At 39.9% G+C, this 18,625-nt stretch overlaps 1 protein-coding gene across 1 annotated transcript; it reads left to right on the plus strand.

The window, feature by feature from the left end:
• The first annotated feature begins 669 nt into the window (after nucleotides 1-669).
• LOC136871748 (uncharacterized) lies at nucleotides 670-6,639 on the plus strand. Its single transcript, XM_067145295.2, has 4 exons — nucleotides 670-1,214; nucleotides 1,447-1,621; nucleotides 6,088-6,232; nucleotides 6,354-6,639. The coding sequence occupies exons 1-4, from the start codon at nucleotides 994-996 to the stop codon at nucleotides 6,578-6,580; spliced, it is 768 nt and encodes a 255-aa protein (XP_067001396.2). The 5' UTR covers nucleotides 670-993; the 3' UTR covers nucleotides 6,581-6,639.
• Nucleotides 6,640-18,625: the final 11,986 nt, after the last annotated feature.

Here is an 18,625-nt window from a genome sequence, read left to right on the forward strand (position 1 = left end):
TACCTCTATATTTTAATGTGTATGTTAATTGTGTATTTTTATAGATTATGCTTGTAAATGCCATACGATAATAATAATAATAATCATCATCATCATCCTCCTTCTGAATCAGTTTGAGAGTCATTTCCACTTTCAGTACCACTAGGTTCATCACTTTCTTCACTATCAGTAAATGCACACGTTTCACTTTCATTGTGATCCATAAGAAGTCCGTAATTTCATCCGAACGTAACTTGTTGCTGGGACCAGCCATCTTTCTCAAACAGTATGTAAACATGAATTGCTATTCCACGGAATACAGTGCACAGATAGAACAGAAGTGGTAAATAACCTAATGATAAACATAGTACAGAGCTTACACTAGCAGGTGGTACTACACGGAGCACAGAAATTGTCATAGCAAAGAGATTAGTGAACAAAAACAGTTGCCCGGTGATACCCGGTGTTACGGAGTTATCCGTGGAAGTCAGAAGTGAAAGAAGGTGCGGGCTGGAATGGGTCTAACTACAAGTCCGAAAGATGAATTAAAATTTCAATAAAGCTTATATTTTCAACAGACAACAAAGTTTAGCAGTTTTCACAAGGTGAAATAACAACAATATCAGGTACAATGTAAGTTTACAAATTCTGGGCTACGAGCCCCAAAGTCTGAGCTCTCAGCTCATAACCACAAATTACCAAAGGGCAGAAAACCCTTAGTTACATGGAGCATTAGCTCCCAACTTTACATCTCGAGCCTCTCTAATGCCCGTTGCTCATGGTCAAATTTTTCACCAAATTTATTGAACAACTCGTTGTTCAATAAGGAGTGACTGTTGCTAACAGTCAAATTTTACGGAACACCTGATTTGATAAAGTATTTTGTCAAATCATGGTCAAATAGAGCATGTCCTATTTTCATTAAATTATTTGATACAACAGCCAATCACAGCAGTGTATGAGATGAAGTAGCGATCTGGTAGCGGGTCTGTGAAGCTCAAGTTGTAAACAGACATGTTGGGCTGGACGAAAGAAGCAGTCGAAATTTTAATTGAAGAGTATATGAAACATACGTGTTTATATGCAGTTAAGTCTCCACTGTATCATAACAGGAATGCTAGGAGAGATGCGGAGGCAAAAATTGCGCGTGCACTGTGTGAAGTCCGGCCAAACACGGATTCTTCAGAAGTGAAGTCCAAGATCAATGGTCTACGAACACAATTCAACAACAAAAGGTTAGTGCAGTATTATTCCTTCACTTCACTTTATTATTATTTTACGATCTGGGAGACGATTGTTCCGTTATTGTAGTTAGTACTCGGCCTGTGATAAATTATTTGAATGATCTATGTTCTATCTCAAGTTCGGTCTAGCCATTTATAGATAGGCCTATGTTTTCTAAGCAGCAGTAACTATTATAGATAGGCCTACTGTATGCGTTTTAATGGATTAACATTACGATTTCAGGAATAAAGTTAACAAACTGAAGAGTGGAATGAGCTCCGATGATGTATACAGGCCATCATTTATGTGGTATGACAGACTGCTGTTTCTTACTGACCACATCATGCCAAGAAGTAGTAGATCTAACCTTGACATGTCACAGCTCAGTGAAGATGGATTTACTGAGTCTACAATCTTGGTAAGTGCACTGAATAAGAAGTATATTAATCATTTTATGAAATAAATAACTTGCATTCTAATGATCATCATTATAAATATCCTATAAAAGTAAAGCAGAATAAATTAAGAAGCAAGTTAGAAAAGTAAGTAAATAAAGAAACCTTTCTGAAATATTGTTTATTTAAGAGAACGAAATCACTTATGCTTGGTTCTAAGGTTGCTATTGTATAAGCTGTTCATTAAAATAGCATTAGACGTTTTAGTGCAGGCAACACTTGTAACAGTTTCATGTGAGAAGAAAGGTAGGGGGATTTTAATGTTAGTGCTTCTTAATCATACTGGTCTCTATCTTTGCTAGTGGTGCTAATGAGATGAAGTAACAATTGCCATATGTAATTGTAGGAATGATTTGGTTACTGAGTTCAAACACCTGCATTACTGAGCTGCAGGTCATTTAGATCTATTAAAATTGTTAAGTAATACTTTATTATATTTACATATATTATCAGACTAATTAACAAAAATGAAACAAGACAGCAAATAGTGAAATCAAAAAAGTGTTTGTTCTGCCTTCAAAATCGATAGTTGTTCACCCAGTGTTCTTGCCACTTCACTTGTCCTTTTCCACTAAAATAACCTTTAAAATTATTTGTTATGTTCAGAGGTATTCGAGCTGCTGTGTTTCCACTTTGCCCCTCAGTTCCTTCCATTGACTGACTGTTCCTCCAGTTTCCATGCTGCAGCCTTCCTTCATTTATATTTTCCTGATCTCCGCTGTTCAGACACATGTAAACTGCTTTGTTCTATTCCAGAAGGAAGTTATGCAAAGTACAGGTGACTTGAACAATAGCTCTACTGACAGGTTTATTTTACTTAATGGACATTGGTACTGGAGTTTTCAGACTTCCATATTTCTGAACCAAACTTCCTGAAATTTTGACAGCTGACTTTAAACTTAGAAACTAACATGTATACAACATTTCATTGAAATTGTTCAATTAATTCTCAATGTATGCATTTTACTAAAATTATTTTTGCTAATCATGTATTAATCAAAATCTTCCACACGCATTAGCATTGCTATTAAAAATTTAGTATTTTGATGTGACATACCCTCAAACAGGCTTAAGAACTTTACAGAAAGATATTTCAAGTAACTTCAAAGATTTAGCTGTAATAAATTTTAATATCACACATAATATTTTTTTTTAATTTTATGGCTTTTTTCCTACAAATTTTTATTTTTCTTGACTCAGAGCAAAGAAGCCTGATTTTTTGCTCTGTAACTTTGTTCACTGTATATTTCTGAACATAAATGGAAAATTTCACCCATTTCAGACAAAATGTGATGCATGTGGAACATTTTGAATATATAAAAATGTAGTTTTGAGAAAACATTTTTATATATTGACATGGTACAGTGAATGCCTACCTGAAGGTTCAGAATGCTCCTGATTTGTAAGTTTCCCCTTCCTGTTTCTTCTTAGCAGCTTCCTTGATTTTATGCCACGTGGTGCCCCTTTCCTTCGTTTAACCCATGACCTGCTTTCGTTTACTCTGGCAATATCACGATGCTGACAAATTGTAGAGGAAGCTCTTGGATATTCTTCCCCTCTTAGCACACATTTCAGTTTATGGGTGGCAGAGCATCCCATATTGAACTCAGAAACTCCACTGAATGCTCCCAAGTCCAGCCTTTTTTAGAAATAAAAATTTATTTTGGACATTTTTTCCAAATGAGAGAATGCACACACTCATTGGAATTTTGTGTTCCTCCCCTGACACAGCGAGCTAACAATTCATTGCATGCTAGTCTGGTAGACAGGCAAAATTCTCAATAACATGCTGTCAGACAACTGAACAGACATCTTGGTATGGCTCTGTGGAGTCCCGCCACGGGCAATGCTTCTATTGTAGAAGCACCAAGAATCTGTTCCTTGGGGACATTTTGTGTGTTCTGGTTTGTGATCTGTAGACCTGTAATGGTACAGGGTAGCATATATTGCATTTTTAATGGCAGGTACATCCGGTAAATGATTCTGAATGGCCTATCTATAGTAACTTGTGAGTTTCTTTATGTTCTCTAAATTCAGTTTAGTGGGGCCACGACCACCCAGTTTTAGGTCTTTAGTGTCCTTTTTTAGTTTAAAAAATGCTGTGGTCATTCTTTGCCGCATGGTTAACACTCCTCTTTTACTATTTTCACACCTTTACCATACATTGAAACTTCATTCAGGTGCTGATGGGTCCTAGCATCTCCATCAGAGAGTACAGTGGTGTATCTCATCTTGCACTCCTGAAGAGATCTCCACATTATATCAGCTGCAGTGACCTCCATTGAACCTGAGGAGCCATCATAATTTTTACAGCATTCACCACTCTTTTTATGATACCCTGAAAGCACCATGAATTCTGGTGTATCAGGATCCATTTCATTAGCGATAGTGACACAATAGTGGCAAAATTTTGACAAAACCTCATAGTCAATGATCAGTCCTGTTAAAATATCAGCTACCAGGCCAATGCCATACAATGATGTATGGCCTTGCTTGTGCCATGTACCATCATAAGACACAGCAATGTCTATGACACTGGCATTCACTAATGAAGAATCAACATCCTCATGTGCTTTGCGAACAATCATTCTGGACTGCCTAAGCATTTTCATTTTTGCATCTATGACCTCTGTGGCTAGGCCATTCATGTGGCTGGTGAATATCTTGGAGTTCATACAGTGCATACCCATGAATATGCAGAACCTTTCCATATATCTATGGCCTAGCCCCATACTTAGAATAGCCTCTACACTTTTTCTATTGACATCAAAGGGAGGTCTTTCAGATTTACACTGTACTTTGGCCCTAGGACTGGTATACACCTTGTTGGTACAATGCTTGCATGCATTATATATTACATGCAGCTTGTTTGCCAAACCAAGCTGATCTTTTACCACAACATTTAGACTAGCACGATCACATTCAGGACATTTCAAATTTTGTAATAAATCCTGAAGAGTGACACTATGTATTAGCACGTAGCTCGAATCACTCTGACCTAGCAGCACAGGTGAAACTGCAGATAATTTGTGCTCAGATCTAGTTTGATTTGATTGATTTTCAATAGATCTGTTATGAAAAGCAACATTATTACCACTAAGCTGTAAATTCGTGGTAGATTGTTCAACAGTAGCATTGCTACAACTAGGTTCTAAATCAGTAGTAGACTGTGCAACAGTTTGGCCTACCTGATTTTTCAACTCCCTTTTCTTACTCAGGCCTTCACGAGCTGCCTCAAGTTGTTTTTTCCTTTTATTAGATCTTCCTTTAGAGGGATACCATCGTGAGCTTGATGTATCCATTTTCGTTTTACCAAGAAATGGAAATTAGTACGGCTGAACACTACTTTGTTTGCAAACAAATCCACAAGCAAACTTCAGACAGGCAGCACATGGTACTGCAAACTCATAAGGAATTAATAAGTACGCAGGATTATCGTAATGTAATAGTTTATGGGATTACTTTGGACACTAAAATACAATGTCTAATATTGTGAAACTCAGCAGCATATAACATCAAATAAATAAGAATAGTTTTATAATTATTTTATAAAAATTGTTTTGACTTGTATGTAGTTGACAAAATACACCAGAGATGGCAGCACAAGCTAGGTTTATTTACGTAAACTTCACTAAAGTCATAATTCAAACATAAAATACCTTTTGAAAGGAAGAATAGTTTGTAATGCATTGTGGAGTGTCGAGGGGGCATGCCGGACCAGCTTATGAGGCTGGAAGCATGGCGCACCGCTTTTTAAAAATGGCTGCCCAGCCTATAAGGGAGGGGGGATCAGGTTAAATTTCTGGTACCTCCTTCCTAATGGTTCAGAGAATGTTTTCCCGCTAAAAAACAGATTTACGATTTTTGACCGTTTATTGGGGAAAACTCGGTACCAATGTCCCTTAAGAGAACTAACCATTATACCAAAGGCATTTTCTACAACACACATTACCCGACTCTACCTGAAATTGAAATTTCTTTTCCTCCATTGTCAATACTCTGTTGGGAAAGGGTTTCATGATGTTTATGGACAGTGGAAAAGCATCATCAGCCACAAAAACAAAGGGAAACTCCTTGTAAGATTCAGGCAGCTGACGAGGAGGAGGTATGATCAGCATTCTGTCATGCATTGCTGAAGATCAATCACTTTTCTGAAACACACCCCCATCACTTACACGACCATTAGTTCAAATATCCACATAAATAAATTTATTGGTTGCATCAACCACTGCTAGTAAAATAATGCGTTTTGTGCCCTTGTAATTATAATAGTGTGATCCACTTGATTGTGGAGCTGCAAAATGAATATGTTTCCCATCAGTTGCTCCCTTGCAGTTTGGGAAGTTCCACTTCTCTTCAAATTCTTGAGCAATATGTAACCATTTTTCATTTGTGTCTGGAATCTGAAATGAAAATTAATTCCTTACAGAATTTTGAAGGAAGCTCCATGATGGCGATGGATGATATAGCATTAGATGATGACGGGGTACTGGTAGACCTAGTTCAGGAGTCTGACACAGTCACACCTGCTTCTAGCACAAAGAGTGTGATGAACCAGCCTCCACAAAAAGAAGGTACAAAACATTATATACCCAGTAAAATGGAGTTACTGCATTTAATTTAAAATAACATTCTTAGGAAAGTGTGGTTTCATTAATGATACTTTTAAAATATGAGGGATTTTCCACTTTTCAGGTACATCAATCAGAAAAAGAAAAAAGGTTTCACCTGAGGACCAAGTGCTGGCAAGTGCTAGTCAGGTATTAGCATCCATGTCAGCTTCAGCTGTAGATTCAGAGGAAGCATTTGCAAACTACATTGCTTGTGAACTCCATCAAATAAAAAACAAAAGAGTGAAAATTTTAACAAAACAAAAAATACAGAACCTACTTACAGAGGCTCTACTGGAAGAAGTGGAGTAAAATATGTCATAAAATAAAATAATTCCCTTATGTTGTGATATCATTATTAATAAATATACAGTCCTACTTACAAATAGTCTTTCCTTAATGCATTGTATATCTCCCTACACGTTTCATGGATTATACGAGCCAGGGTACGAAAAGGTATTTTTGTAGCATACATGAGGTTTGTATATAATTCACCAGTGGCAAGAAATCGCAGTGTTACTTGTAGTCTCATTGCAGCTAGAATAGCTTGCCTCATATTTGTGTCTTTCTTGCCATTCTAGGTCCAACTAACTGGAGCAGTTTTTCGAAGTTCCCTTCAATCACTCTTAAGAAATTCCTGTATGATTCAGTGTCCTCTAACCTCAATTCATTCTGGACTAAAGATAACAATCCCCTTCCATCATCCCACCCAAGGTCTGGTCCACCACTTTATAGCTCTCCTCTTCCTACTGTTTTTCCTTTTAATAACTGCACATGCAGCTATTGCCACTAAAGCTGCAATTTGTTTACTATGTACTGATGGCATTTGTGATTTATTCTGTTGCCCGAAGAAAGAGGCGCTTCCCGCCCCCTGCTACATATCCACACACTAAGCTAGATGTTACTGACAGTAGAACATGCTCATCTGACAGCCAAAGAGCAAAACAATCAGTTTCAGTACTTGGGACCTATTCCCACAGAGGTCAGGCCAAACAAATTTAATTCTGAGTTTTGACCAACAGATGACACTGGTATGAGTTTGAAGCAATATTTTACCATGTACAACACAACATATTTGATAAAAAATGTTAAGAAATTTTTGTCAAATAATTTTACCAAAAATATGACCGTGAGCAACGGGCGCAAGGCACTTTTACCACAACACCATAAACAGCTGACCCGCTCTCGATCTTTCAAGCCTATAAAGGCAATAACAGACTTTTACACAAACTGCCATCAAGGCATAATAAAGAAACAGGGGTATCTCGTACCCAATCTACTGGGCCTTAGTGTGCAAAACTAGGTTAATTTAAATGGCCCAAAACAAAAAGGATGGAGGCGTGAATTTGCACTCCTAAATCTACATTTTAAAACCTAAGTGGCGCTAGGCCGATACACAGGGGCTAATCCCAAGCTAGGGAGGTGACTCGTATAAAAAAAACTTAATACATTAAGGAAGAGAAGAAACGGTTATGAAAACGTAGTCACCTCAATTTCAAAATGAAGGGGAGCTCGGGAGGGTAAGGCACTCTCTATCTCCGAATTAAAGTTCAAAAAAACTGAAGTTTACCAGGAAAAGGGTTTACATGTTTAATAGTTTACATATTAAAGGTTTCGAACCCTCCCCGAGAGTTAAACTGCTGAGCTAGCAAGAAATAAAGATGTTAAAAGGCCATTACCTTGTTGGAGATCTGTTGCCCGAAGAAAGAGGCGCTTCCCGTCCCCTGCTACATATCCACACACTAAGCTAGATGTTACTGAAGTGGCCCGGAGACAAGAAAATCAGCAGTTTTTATACCCTCGTGGAAAATTTGAGACCTTTCAGGAGTGAGTAGACACACCCACTCAATTTTTATTGGTTGACTAATGGAAATTTGAAGAAGAAAGCTATGATTGGAGGAAAATTAATTACAGAAATTCCTGATTGGCTAAATTCAAAACAGGCGGAAAGAAAGGATTAATGTTGCCAAACCACAGAACAAAATTTTGTAAAGACAAAACTTATGAATACAACATTTCTCCACGAAGGTTCATTCCTTTACACCAGATTGCGTTATCATAGTTTTTGGTAGAGACGTCTGTTAGAGAATGTCCACATTTCTTGATCAATGAAAAACAAAACAAATCAAAAACATTCAGTGACATCTTATGATAAACAGTAGAGTTAGTTCAGTTGTTAATGTTCCGGATTTCTCCAGTAGAGAAGTTTCAATTCGCGCAAGATTTGAACTTGCGTCGTAGAGGTGTACACCCGGAATACGAGTGGAACTGGAATAGAGCAAAGCCGAGTGACACCCGAATTACGAGTGTAAACGGTTAAACCATGCAGTAAAAACTTCACCCGTCATCTCCTCATGAAAATCATTTGTTTTCTTTGATTCTATCAAATTCTCCACCCTCTAAAAACTCATCTTCACTTTCTACCTTGTATGTGCAAGAAAATCAGTCGTCATCCCTTTCCTGTCGGATGAATGCCTGTTTCTTACTCTTTATGTTTGTATCTACCTACCGGTACACTCTGGAAGTGGTATGTCCTTTGTTTGCCCACGTTTCATCCAAATAATACAATTTTCGCCCAGCTTGCCTAAATGCATGAATTTTCCTAAAAAAAATCCCTCTGCCAAAGCAGTATGACTTCGCGATCAAAAACGAGGTTTTTCCTATTTCTTTTAACAAATTCGAAACCTATTTCCCAAAGAAGCTTGTAAAATGTTCTTTTAAAATTGGGTAGTACGGGATCACCATTCACAAAATCCATTACCTTTTCCACTGTTGGCTGTTCGTTTCTCTCGAACTGGTGTACTTTACGCCGCATAGCACTTCTAACAAATTCATCGCAATGAATCTCTAACACAGGTTTCTGGCGCTTCTTCAATTTCTCAGGTGTTTTTACCAATCCTTGGTGCAGTCGTTCGCTGCGTGCGGAATTAATGCTCCACTCCAAAACACCAGTGATCTCGGATGTCAACTTCACAATATCCTTTAAAGCTAAAGTCGGATGTTTCTCACAAAATTTCTGAAACACATTCAGTACAATTGTCTTCTCCCCACTTTTCAAAGGCTTCCCTTTGCGATACTTAACAAACCCGCTGATCCATATTGCACAAGAACAGGTAACGTTACAGTCAGTCACTCACTCACTGTATCTGCTTGCTTCCACGCTCACAGCTTAACAAATGGCGGATCACGCATGAGCGCATGCGTCCCTGATGCTCTTCAATTTGAAATGCTTGTTTATATTAAGTAACAATGAATACAAATAGTTTTTTGATAATCTTTTGATTTAAATTCTTTGAGGTTTATATTTCGGACATTTTGCATGTATGATAACATTAGCCGTGATGTGGTTGAACTAGTTTCATGTCTCCGCGTAGGTGTCCCGCGGCAGCACTAACCAATAAACGTTAACCCAACCACGTGCAGAACCCTCTCCCAGCACGTGCTCATGTTTACACCACGACTGGTTCTCTGGGTTAAATATATATATATGAGCGATGCCGCGGCTCTGCGCTGCCTGTGAATAGTACCCTCTATGTGAAGAACACTACAGGAGAGAATGGGTCCCTGTGAGTAGTAACATAATGTGAGGAACACTGTGAGTCTATGTTACTTGTGATTAGTACTGCTACATGAGAAATACCATCATTCTACTTTACTAGCGATAAGTACCATTATGAAGGGTGTTTGACCTGGATTTTGGACCTCTTTAGACAACAAGCATCATCGATTCAGGATTGTGCTTTGGAAGAAGCCCGTTGGTCAGTATACACCATTGTTTTAGGTTAGTTTCTGGGAAGGTGGGGCACTGTGGGTCGGATCCATTTATTGTTTTAAGCTCATAATCATTGTTTGTCGTCTTTTTGATTCTTGTCGGTGGATTGATTTTGGAATTGTTTTCACCTTTGAATATTTTTTTGGATCTGCTGATAATTTTACATTCATATTTATCCCTTCATTCTTTAACGTCATTTTTGAATTCTGGCGAGTGGATGAATTTTAGAATTTTAAATCGTTATTACATTCCGTCTCGTTTTGTACCATTAGGGGCCAATGACCTAGATGTTAGGCCCCTTTAAACAACAAGCATCATAATAAGAAATCCTGAATCTATTGAACTGTATTGCTAACGCTAGTTTCAAAAATGTATGTAGATTATACACAGAACTTCCGTTTGAGATATGCAGAATATATGCAGTACATGTACAAGGGGTACTCAAAAAACTTTCACACTTTTTCCAAAACAACCTTATCCCCTCCAAATACTCTCCATTATGGCTAATACATTTGTCCCAATGGTGCTTCCACTGTTAGAAACATTTTTTCTAGTCATCTTTAGAAATGGCTGACAGTTCCTCCCTTGTTTTTTCTTGCCCTCTTCATTGTTGTCAAAACGGAGTCCTTTCATGTCCCTTTTCAAGCGTGGAAATAAGAAAAAGTCGCACTGAGCGAGGTCAGGCGTGGGGCAGCGGAACCATGCCATTTTTAGCCAAAAACGAACAGAGATGGCTGTGTGTGGAGGTGCGTTGTTGTGCTGGTCGGACCAGTCTCCTATCTGTCACAAATTGGGTCTCTTTTGATGAACACTGTTGCACAAACTTCTATAAACTTCCCAATAAACGTTTTGCACGTTGTTTACGTAAACTCGCCATCATAAAATATAAAACAAGAACACCACGAACCTGGTACGCCTGCGTAGCAGGGGGAGAGGTGATACTCCCACGTGGCGCGTCCCAGGTGGCGGATAGGGGGGTCCTGACCGGCTTGCCGGCGGAATGGAGGGAAATAAAATACCTCTCGCGGACCAGACACACTACCCCCTGCGGGTGGCGGACGCACATGTAGAATACACCCGCGGTATCCCCTGCCTGTCGTATGAGGCGACTACAAGGGGTGATTGAATTAGAACCATGAAACTACTCTTGATTCGTACCATCATGCGGGGAACACCATGGGTTGCATGTACTTGCGAGTAGTATCACTAAATTGGTACGAAATAGGTTTGTGATTCGTTGCAGTAAAAAGCCTGGCCTGGTGGATTCCAGTACCCGTGCGTTGTACCCATGTGGGCAACACCGCGGGTCTGGGCGTAGCCTGTGAGTTGTACCGCTATATGAGCGGCACCGTGGGTCAGCGTTGCCTGTGATTTGTACCCACTATGTGAGGAACTGGAATACCGGCGCCCGTGACTAGTACACCTAGGTGAGGAACCTTACCGGTTTGCGTTGGCTATGGGTGGCGCCATTGTGTGAGAAACACCATAGGTCTGCGTCCCCTGTACGAATTGCAATACTTGTGAGAAGTACCATCTTGTGTGGACCACCGTGAGTCTTCGCTACTTTTGATCAGTACCCCAAAATGACAAATACCATCGTTCTACTTTACTCGCGACATGTACCATTCTGTGGGGCCTTAGACGTGAATTTAGCACCCCTTCAGACATCAAGCATCATTGTGCTTTATAAATGGTCCCTTGGTCAGTAATACTCTAATTAACTACCTCCTTTTTGAGTCTGATCCACTGTTTTTTTTGTTTTTTTGTAGGGTTCATGTGCATCCATTCATTCTTCATCACATTTTTAAATTTTATTTTGGTCAGTGGATGAATTTGAATTTTTTATCATTTCATTTCGTACCATTAGGGGCCGATGACCTCGATGTTAGGCCCCTTTAAACAACAAGCATCATAATCAGAAACAAGAACAAAACAGCGCTAGCAAAAACAATCACTGTAGATGAACGGAACAAACCAGGTCGACAACACGGGTGATATTGAACTGGCACCGAGTTGCGCTATGTACGCCTGGCGGCAGAAATGCGTACTACACAAGCTTCACCCACGGCAATGTCAGTCCGGTTATTTTTGGGTACCCATTCGTACACCTGTGGACTTAAAATAGTCTTGTGGCAAAAAGTCATTGATCGCCTTGATGGAAGTTGTGGACTTAGTTTTGAAACCTTTTAATTGCACTTAGACTAAGGGTTCTGGAAATGAACAAGGCATGGACTGCAGTTGTTTTGGAACAGGAGACAATATTTGCATGGAGTTTATACAAGGACTTACAGTAACAAGTTTACAAGCAAATTAATATTGCAGATAGATGAAGAAAGATCTGACAATGTTGTAGGAAAAGAAATGGATAAATTTGGAATTACCCCCTAAGGGTGGGGGACGCTCATGAAGAATATGCCCACGGTATCACCTGTTCGTCTACTAGGCGACTACAAGCTTCCCCAAGGGCTCTTAACTTGGGAGCATGGGCTGTGACCACCGGGCCGTTAGCTGAGTCCTGATATTGCTCCCACTTGTGGCAGGCTCCTCACTTTCATCTATCTTGTCCGACCTTCCTTGGTTTACTCTTCTTCTTTTCCGACCCCGAGAGTATTAAAGCATTCGAGGCCAAGGGAGCCTTTCATTTTCAAGCTCTTTGTGGCCCTTACCTTTCTTTGTCCGGTACTTCATTTTTCGAAGTGTCGTATCCCTTCCTTGTCTTTCTCTCTCCGACCTCCTGTGGGTGGAGAACACAGATGGAATATGCACCCACGGTGTCCCCTGCCTGTCGTAAGAAACAACTAAAAGGGGCAATAAAGGGATGATTGAATTAGAACTGTTACGGGAATACCGTAGAACGCAGAGGTGTAAGAAGGTGCCGGGGTACAGGGGTAATAGAGAAAATTATTGATGCAATAACTTGCAAGGATTGAGTAATCTAGATAGTGATCAAGATGGCCGTGAGTAACGAACATGCAAAACTTTATAGGTCAGCTGAAAAAGAAATCAAAAACATATTTGAAGTTCTAAATAGTGACAAACGACTGGATAAGAAGTGGAAAGAAAATATTATTAACTCCGTGAGTATAGTTAAATCAGTATTAGCAAAATTTAATGAGGAATTGATCAAACTGGAGAATACCTTAACCTCCAAACCAGATCAACACGAACAGCAGATCAACGAACACGAACAGCCGCTTTATTCTGACACAGTATCTCGTACTCTTATAAATAAACAAAACAGTAAGAAGACTAGGAATGTGGTATTCATCTCACCAAAGAACAAAGACACGATAAAGAACTCCGAACAGACTTTACGCCTATTGCAAGCTACAACTAAGTCCAGTTCTCTAAATGTAGGAGTAAATAAAGTGAAGAAAACTAGAAATGGAGTGTTATTCGAATTAAGGAATCATGATGAATGCACGAACCTAGTCAATCGCATTCAAGAAACTTCCCCGCCCCTGACGGCTATAATTCCAAAACACAAGAATCCTAGACTCATCATTCATGGTATTGAACCGGACTTTCTGGAGGAGGACCTTGTGGACCCATTAAAAACCAGAACCCGTGCATAAAGCAGTGCCTACTAGATCGTACGCAAGTCTTGGAGAAAAGATTTGTGAAGAAAGCTCGGAGCGACGACAGCCAGTATGCAGTGATAGAAGTGACGCCTAAGATCTACCATGCCGTGGTGAAAAGGTGCAATGTTAAAGACTATTTCCCTGTCATACGTTGTCACTCATGTTGCGGTTATGGCCATTTTGCAGCAGACTGTAATTCGCAAAGATGCCCAATCTGTTTAGAGGAACATACTGTAGATGTATGTCCCCGAACAAGAACTGAATGTGCCAACTGCAAATCATATAACCAAAAAATGGGGAACAGGACATCTTTTCAAGCCATAGATACAAGTCACATAGCAACATCCTCACAATGTCCGGCCTATATTAGAATCTTAAACATAATTAAATCCAAGATTAACTATGGCTAAAATAACAGTATATCAGTATAACTTACACAGATCTCTTATTCCTACACAAGAACTACTTATTGACGCCGGAAATCTATCAGATACACAGTACATCAAACTCTTGTGCATTCAAGAACCATACACTCGAAATAATGCTGTTAAGGGACTAGGCACAAATTTGAACATTCATTCTGCTGATCCATCGGAGCACAGAGTAAGAGCTGCAATAGCTACAAATTATCCCAATGTTTTGAAGTTGGTACAGTTCTGTTGTCATGACTGTTTTGTGGTGTGTGTGAGTTGGCAGAGCACAACCCTATATGTGTGTAATGTTTACCTCGATCCAGATTGTGACTTTGACAATGCTTTAATTGGATCTTATCTGTAAGTCACTAAACGGAAGTCAGTTACTAGGGGATATAAATGCAAAACACCAAGCATGGGGGAGCCCCATTTCAGATGAAAAGGGAAAGAAGTTCTATGATTTTTGTTGTACACATGGTCTTCATATACTAAATGACGGAACTAGGCCAATCTATCGCCGTGGTAACTCCGAGAGCTTCATTGATATCACCACCTGCGGTGCTAGGCTCTTTCCATTTGTTTCAGATTGGATTAACAAAGACCCAACGACTGATCATGGGCTAATTAAAACCGAAATTAGCGATACAAGATGTCCTCCGGTTATTCCTACGAACGTTTATCATACACGTAAATTCAAAACTCCGAATGTGAAGTGGCTCCATTTTGATTTATCTGCCAAACGAGTTCTCCAAAATTCAATTGAGAAATTGGAGGGTATCTCGACTGAACAAGAGTTAAACAACTTTACGCAAGATATCACACAACATATTGTGAATCTGTGCAACTCCCACCTTCCCAAACTCTCACACAACCACCCAAAGAACTACTGGTGGATACCTCAACTTACAGCACTCCGAAATCGCTTCTTAGCAGCTCAGAGAAGATACAAAAGATGCACATGTGACACTCTCAAGCTTGCATATGAAGCCTCGTATAAAAGAATCAGAGAACTATATAGAAAGACAATTATGCAAACTAAATTAAATAGCTGGAAACAGTTCTGCTCCTCGGAATCAACTAGAAACCCCTGGGGGAAAATTTATAAAGTATGTCGAAAAACAGGTAACCTCAACACTACTCTGCATACTATTGACACTGGCAGTGGATTCACAACAACACCATTAGAGACTGCAAATGCCCTAACAGAGACATTCTTTCCCAGAGACGATGCTGATAATGAAAGGCAGGCTACACTTCGAAAGGAAACCATGCTTGCACCAGAAACAGAAGATGAAAAGCCTTTTAGCATGGAGGAAGTTAATCATGTGATCTCGAAGTTAGATGATAAGAGAGCCCCAGGAATTGATGCGATATCTGCAAATATTGTGAAACATATTCATAGTGCCTGTCCTGGCTTTCTCCTGAAACTGTTCAATAAATGTTTAGAACTTTGTGTTTTTCCAGACTGTTGGAAGGAGGCCACGATAAAAGTGATCCCTAAACACGGAAAGTAAAATAAATATACAGCCAATTGTCTACGCCCAATAAGCCTACTCCCTGTGTTAGGAAAAGTCTTAGAGAAACTCATAATTAATAGAGTGATGTTTAACTTCGCGATGAAGAACAGTTTACATGAAAACCAATTTGGGTTTATGCCGTCAAAATCTACGGAAGATGCAGGACATAAGGTGACACAATGGATGAAATCTGTCTACGATTGCAAAGAATTCGGACTACTAGTATCATTAGATATCTCCAGTGCTTTCAACTTTGCTTGGTGGCCTAAAGTGTTGCATCAGCTGAGAGTGAAGGGTTGACCAAAAACATTTATAGGCTAATGAAAAATTACTTCACAAATAGAAAAGTGCACCTGACCATTTGTGGCACAACTGTGACAAGAAACGTAGATCGAGGATGCCCACAAGGCTCTGCTTGTAGCTCGGGTCTCTGGAACATACTCTATGATGACATTCTTCAACAAAAGCTTTCCGATAATTGTTCGCTAACTGCTTACACAGATGATGCATTACTACTAGTTAGGGGTAGAACAACAAATACATTAACATCTGCAGCAAATGAAGCACTCGACATACTTCTAAGGTGGGGACAGAATAACAAATTGAAATTCAACGCATCTAAGACTGTTGCTATGCTAGTCACCAAGAAAAGGAAATTTGAGACACCGGTGGTTAAACTAGACAGCCAAAAATTAGATATTGTAGATAGCATGACATACCTAGGAATAATTTTAGACAGCAAACTTTTATTTAGACCGCACTTTCAACATTTGGAAATTAAAGCAGCCAAATTGTATAGGAGCCCGACAATGGTAGCACGACCCACCTGGGGACTAAACTCGGAAATTTTGAAGATTATATATCGTGGAGCTGTTGAACCAATGGTGCTTTATTGTGTCACTGCTTACGAACATGTTCTGCATAAAAAATGGGCGCAACAGAAATTTTCTCAAATTCAAAGAGGTTTCGTGTTACGCATCACACGCGCTTTCCGTACAATATCGACAGACGCTGCCCTTATTATTTCTGGCATAGAACCTCTGCATCTCACAAGACTCAGCATGTCAACTTCTGTCAACTGTAAGAAGAACAGAATACATCCGCGGGATTTGGAAGGAGTGGAACTTGAACTTCCTGCACATCATACTGCCGCCGGACATCCAGCAGACTATATGAGAACTGTATTTGACCAACCATGTACCAGAGATCACAGCCATTCAATATACACAAATGGTTCTCGCATTTCCAGCAACGGAACACTAGTGGGCTGCGCCTTTGTGGTATATGAGGGTAAAGACGAAGTTCATTCTGAGAAAATAAAACTAAAGGAATACTGTTCCGTGTTTCAAGCTGAGCTGCTTGCAATATTGAAAGCAGTCGAGTGGTGCATAAACAAAAATAGGTGTGCGACTATACTCAGTGACTCACAAGCGGCGCTGAAGTCCATAAAAGATAAATACAACTTACACAATTTGGCAGTACATGTAAGAGAGAATATATCAAAGTATAATAAACATAGGGGAACCTGTCCTAAAATGACATACCATAAAATAAAAACACTGCTGTGGACATAATTCTTGAGATAACTCATTTATTTCTTGAACATTAAATAACCCTAGAAAGGAGCACTATTGTGGCATAACTTAAGTATTAATACAATGTTTCTGTCTCTTGTAATTTGAATATTTTCAAAAACATGTTACTATGTCATTTTATCTCAGGTACTTGGGTAAAATGACATACTTGCTGATATCTCAAGTAAAAAGACTTTTTACTCACACAACTCACAAATAAATGCTTTTGATGTTCTTGAGAGTCCAGCACACTCATTGTGTGCCCACATTGCACACTTAGTACACTTTGACCATGTCTCCCTTGGTTTAGAGTTATGATGATGATGATGATGATGATGATGATGCTTGTTGTTTTAAGGGGCCTAACATCAAAGGTCATCGGCCCCTAATGGTACGAAATGAAAGAACAAAAATTGCAAAGGCATCCACTGACCAAAATAAAAATAAAATATGGCATGAAGAATGAATGGATGGACAGGAACTCAACAAAACACAAAACAAACAAACAAAAACCAGTGGATCGGACTCAATACAGATCGAAAATAACATTATTACCGACCAAGGAACCACTTATAAAGCACAATGATGCTTGGTGTCTAAAGGGGGTGCAAAATCCACGTCTAAGGCCCCACAGAATGGTACATGTCGCGAGTAAAATAGAACCATGGTATGTGTCATGTTGGGGTATTAATCAGAAGTAGCGAAGACTCACGGTGTTACACAAAAGATGGTACTACTCACAAGTATTGTACTTCGTACAGGTAACGCAGACCTATGGTGTTTCGCACACAATGGCGTCACTTACAGCCAACGCAAACCGATGAGTTTCCGCACCTAGTGTACTAGTCACGGGTGCCGGTCCCAAGGGCCCCGTGGTGTTCCGCACATAGTGAGTACTAATCACAGGCAACGCAGACCCACGGTGTCGCACATATAGTGGTACAACTCACAGGCTACGCCCAGACCCGCGGTGTTGCCCACATGGGTACAACGCACGGGTACTGGAATCCACCAGGCCAGGCTTTTTACTGCAACGAATCACAAACATATTTCGTACCATATTAGTGATACTACTCGCAAGTACATGCAACCCATGGTGTTCCCCGCATGATGGTACGAATCAAAAGTAGTTGCATGGTTCTAATTCATTCATCCCTTGGTCGCCCCTTTTAGTCGCCTCGCACGACAGGCAGGGGATACCGTGGGTGTATTATTCGTCAGCCTCCCCCACCCACAGGGGGTGTGTGTTTGGTCCGCGAGAGGTATTTTATTTCCCTCAAGTCCGCCGGCAAGCCGGTTAGGACCCCCCTATCCGCCACCTGGGACGCGCCACGTGGGAGTATCACCTCTCCCCCTGCTACGCTTGCGTAGCAGGTTCGTGGGGTTTAGAGTTACTGAATAAGTCATTACAATAGAGACATGGTACATCATTGTCATCATCAGCATCAATATCCACGTCTTCATCGCTGTCAGTACCTAAATAAAGCTTCTTTTTTGCCT

This window comes from Anabrus simplex, chromosome 4 (genome assembly GCF_040414725.1).
Source record: "Anabrus simplex isolate iqAnaSimp1 chromosome 4, ASM4041472v1, whole genome shotgun sequence".
In the NCBI taxonomy this organism is placed as follows: domain Eukaryota; kingdom Metazoa; phylum Arthropoda; class Insecta; order Orthoptera; family Tettigoniidae; genus Anabrus; species Anabrus simplex.

What these genes read in the sequence shown, in the direction of transcription:
- LOC136871748 (XM_067145295.2), top strand. Translation starts at nt 994, where the DNA reads ATGTTGGGCTGGACGAAAGAAGCAGTCGAAATTTTAATTGAAGAGTAT. An exon ending in ACACAATTCAACAACAAAAG is followed by an intron (nt 1,215 to 1,446) that starts GTTAGTGCAGTA and finishes TTACGATTTCAG; the next exon opens with GAATAAAGTTAACAAACTGA. An exon ending in CCAGCCTCCACAAAAAGAAG is followed by an intron (nt 6,233 to 6,353) that starts GTACAAAACATT and finishes TCCACTTTTCAG; the next exon opens with GTACATCAATCAGAAAAAGA.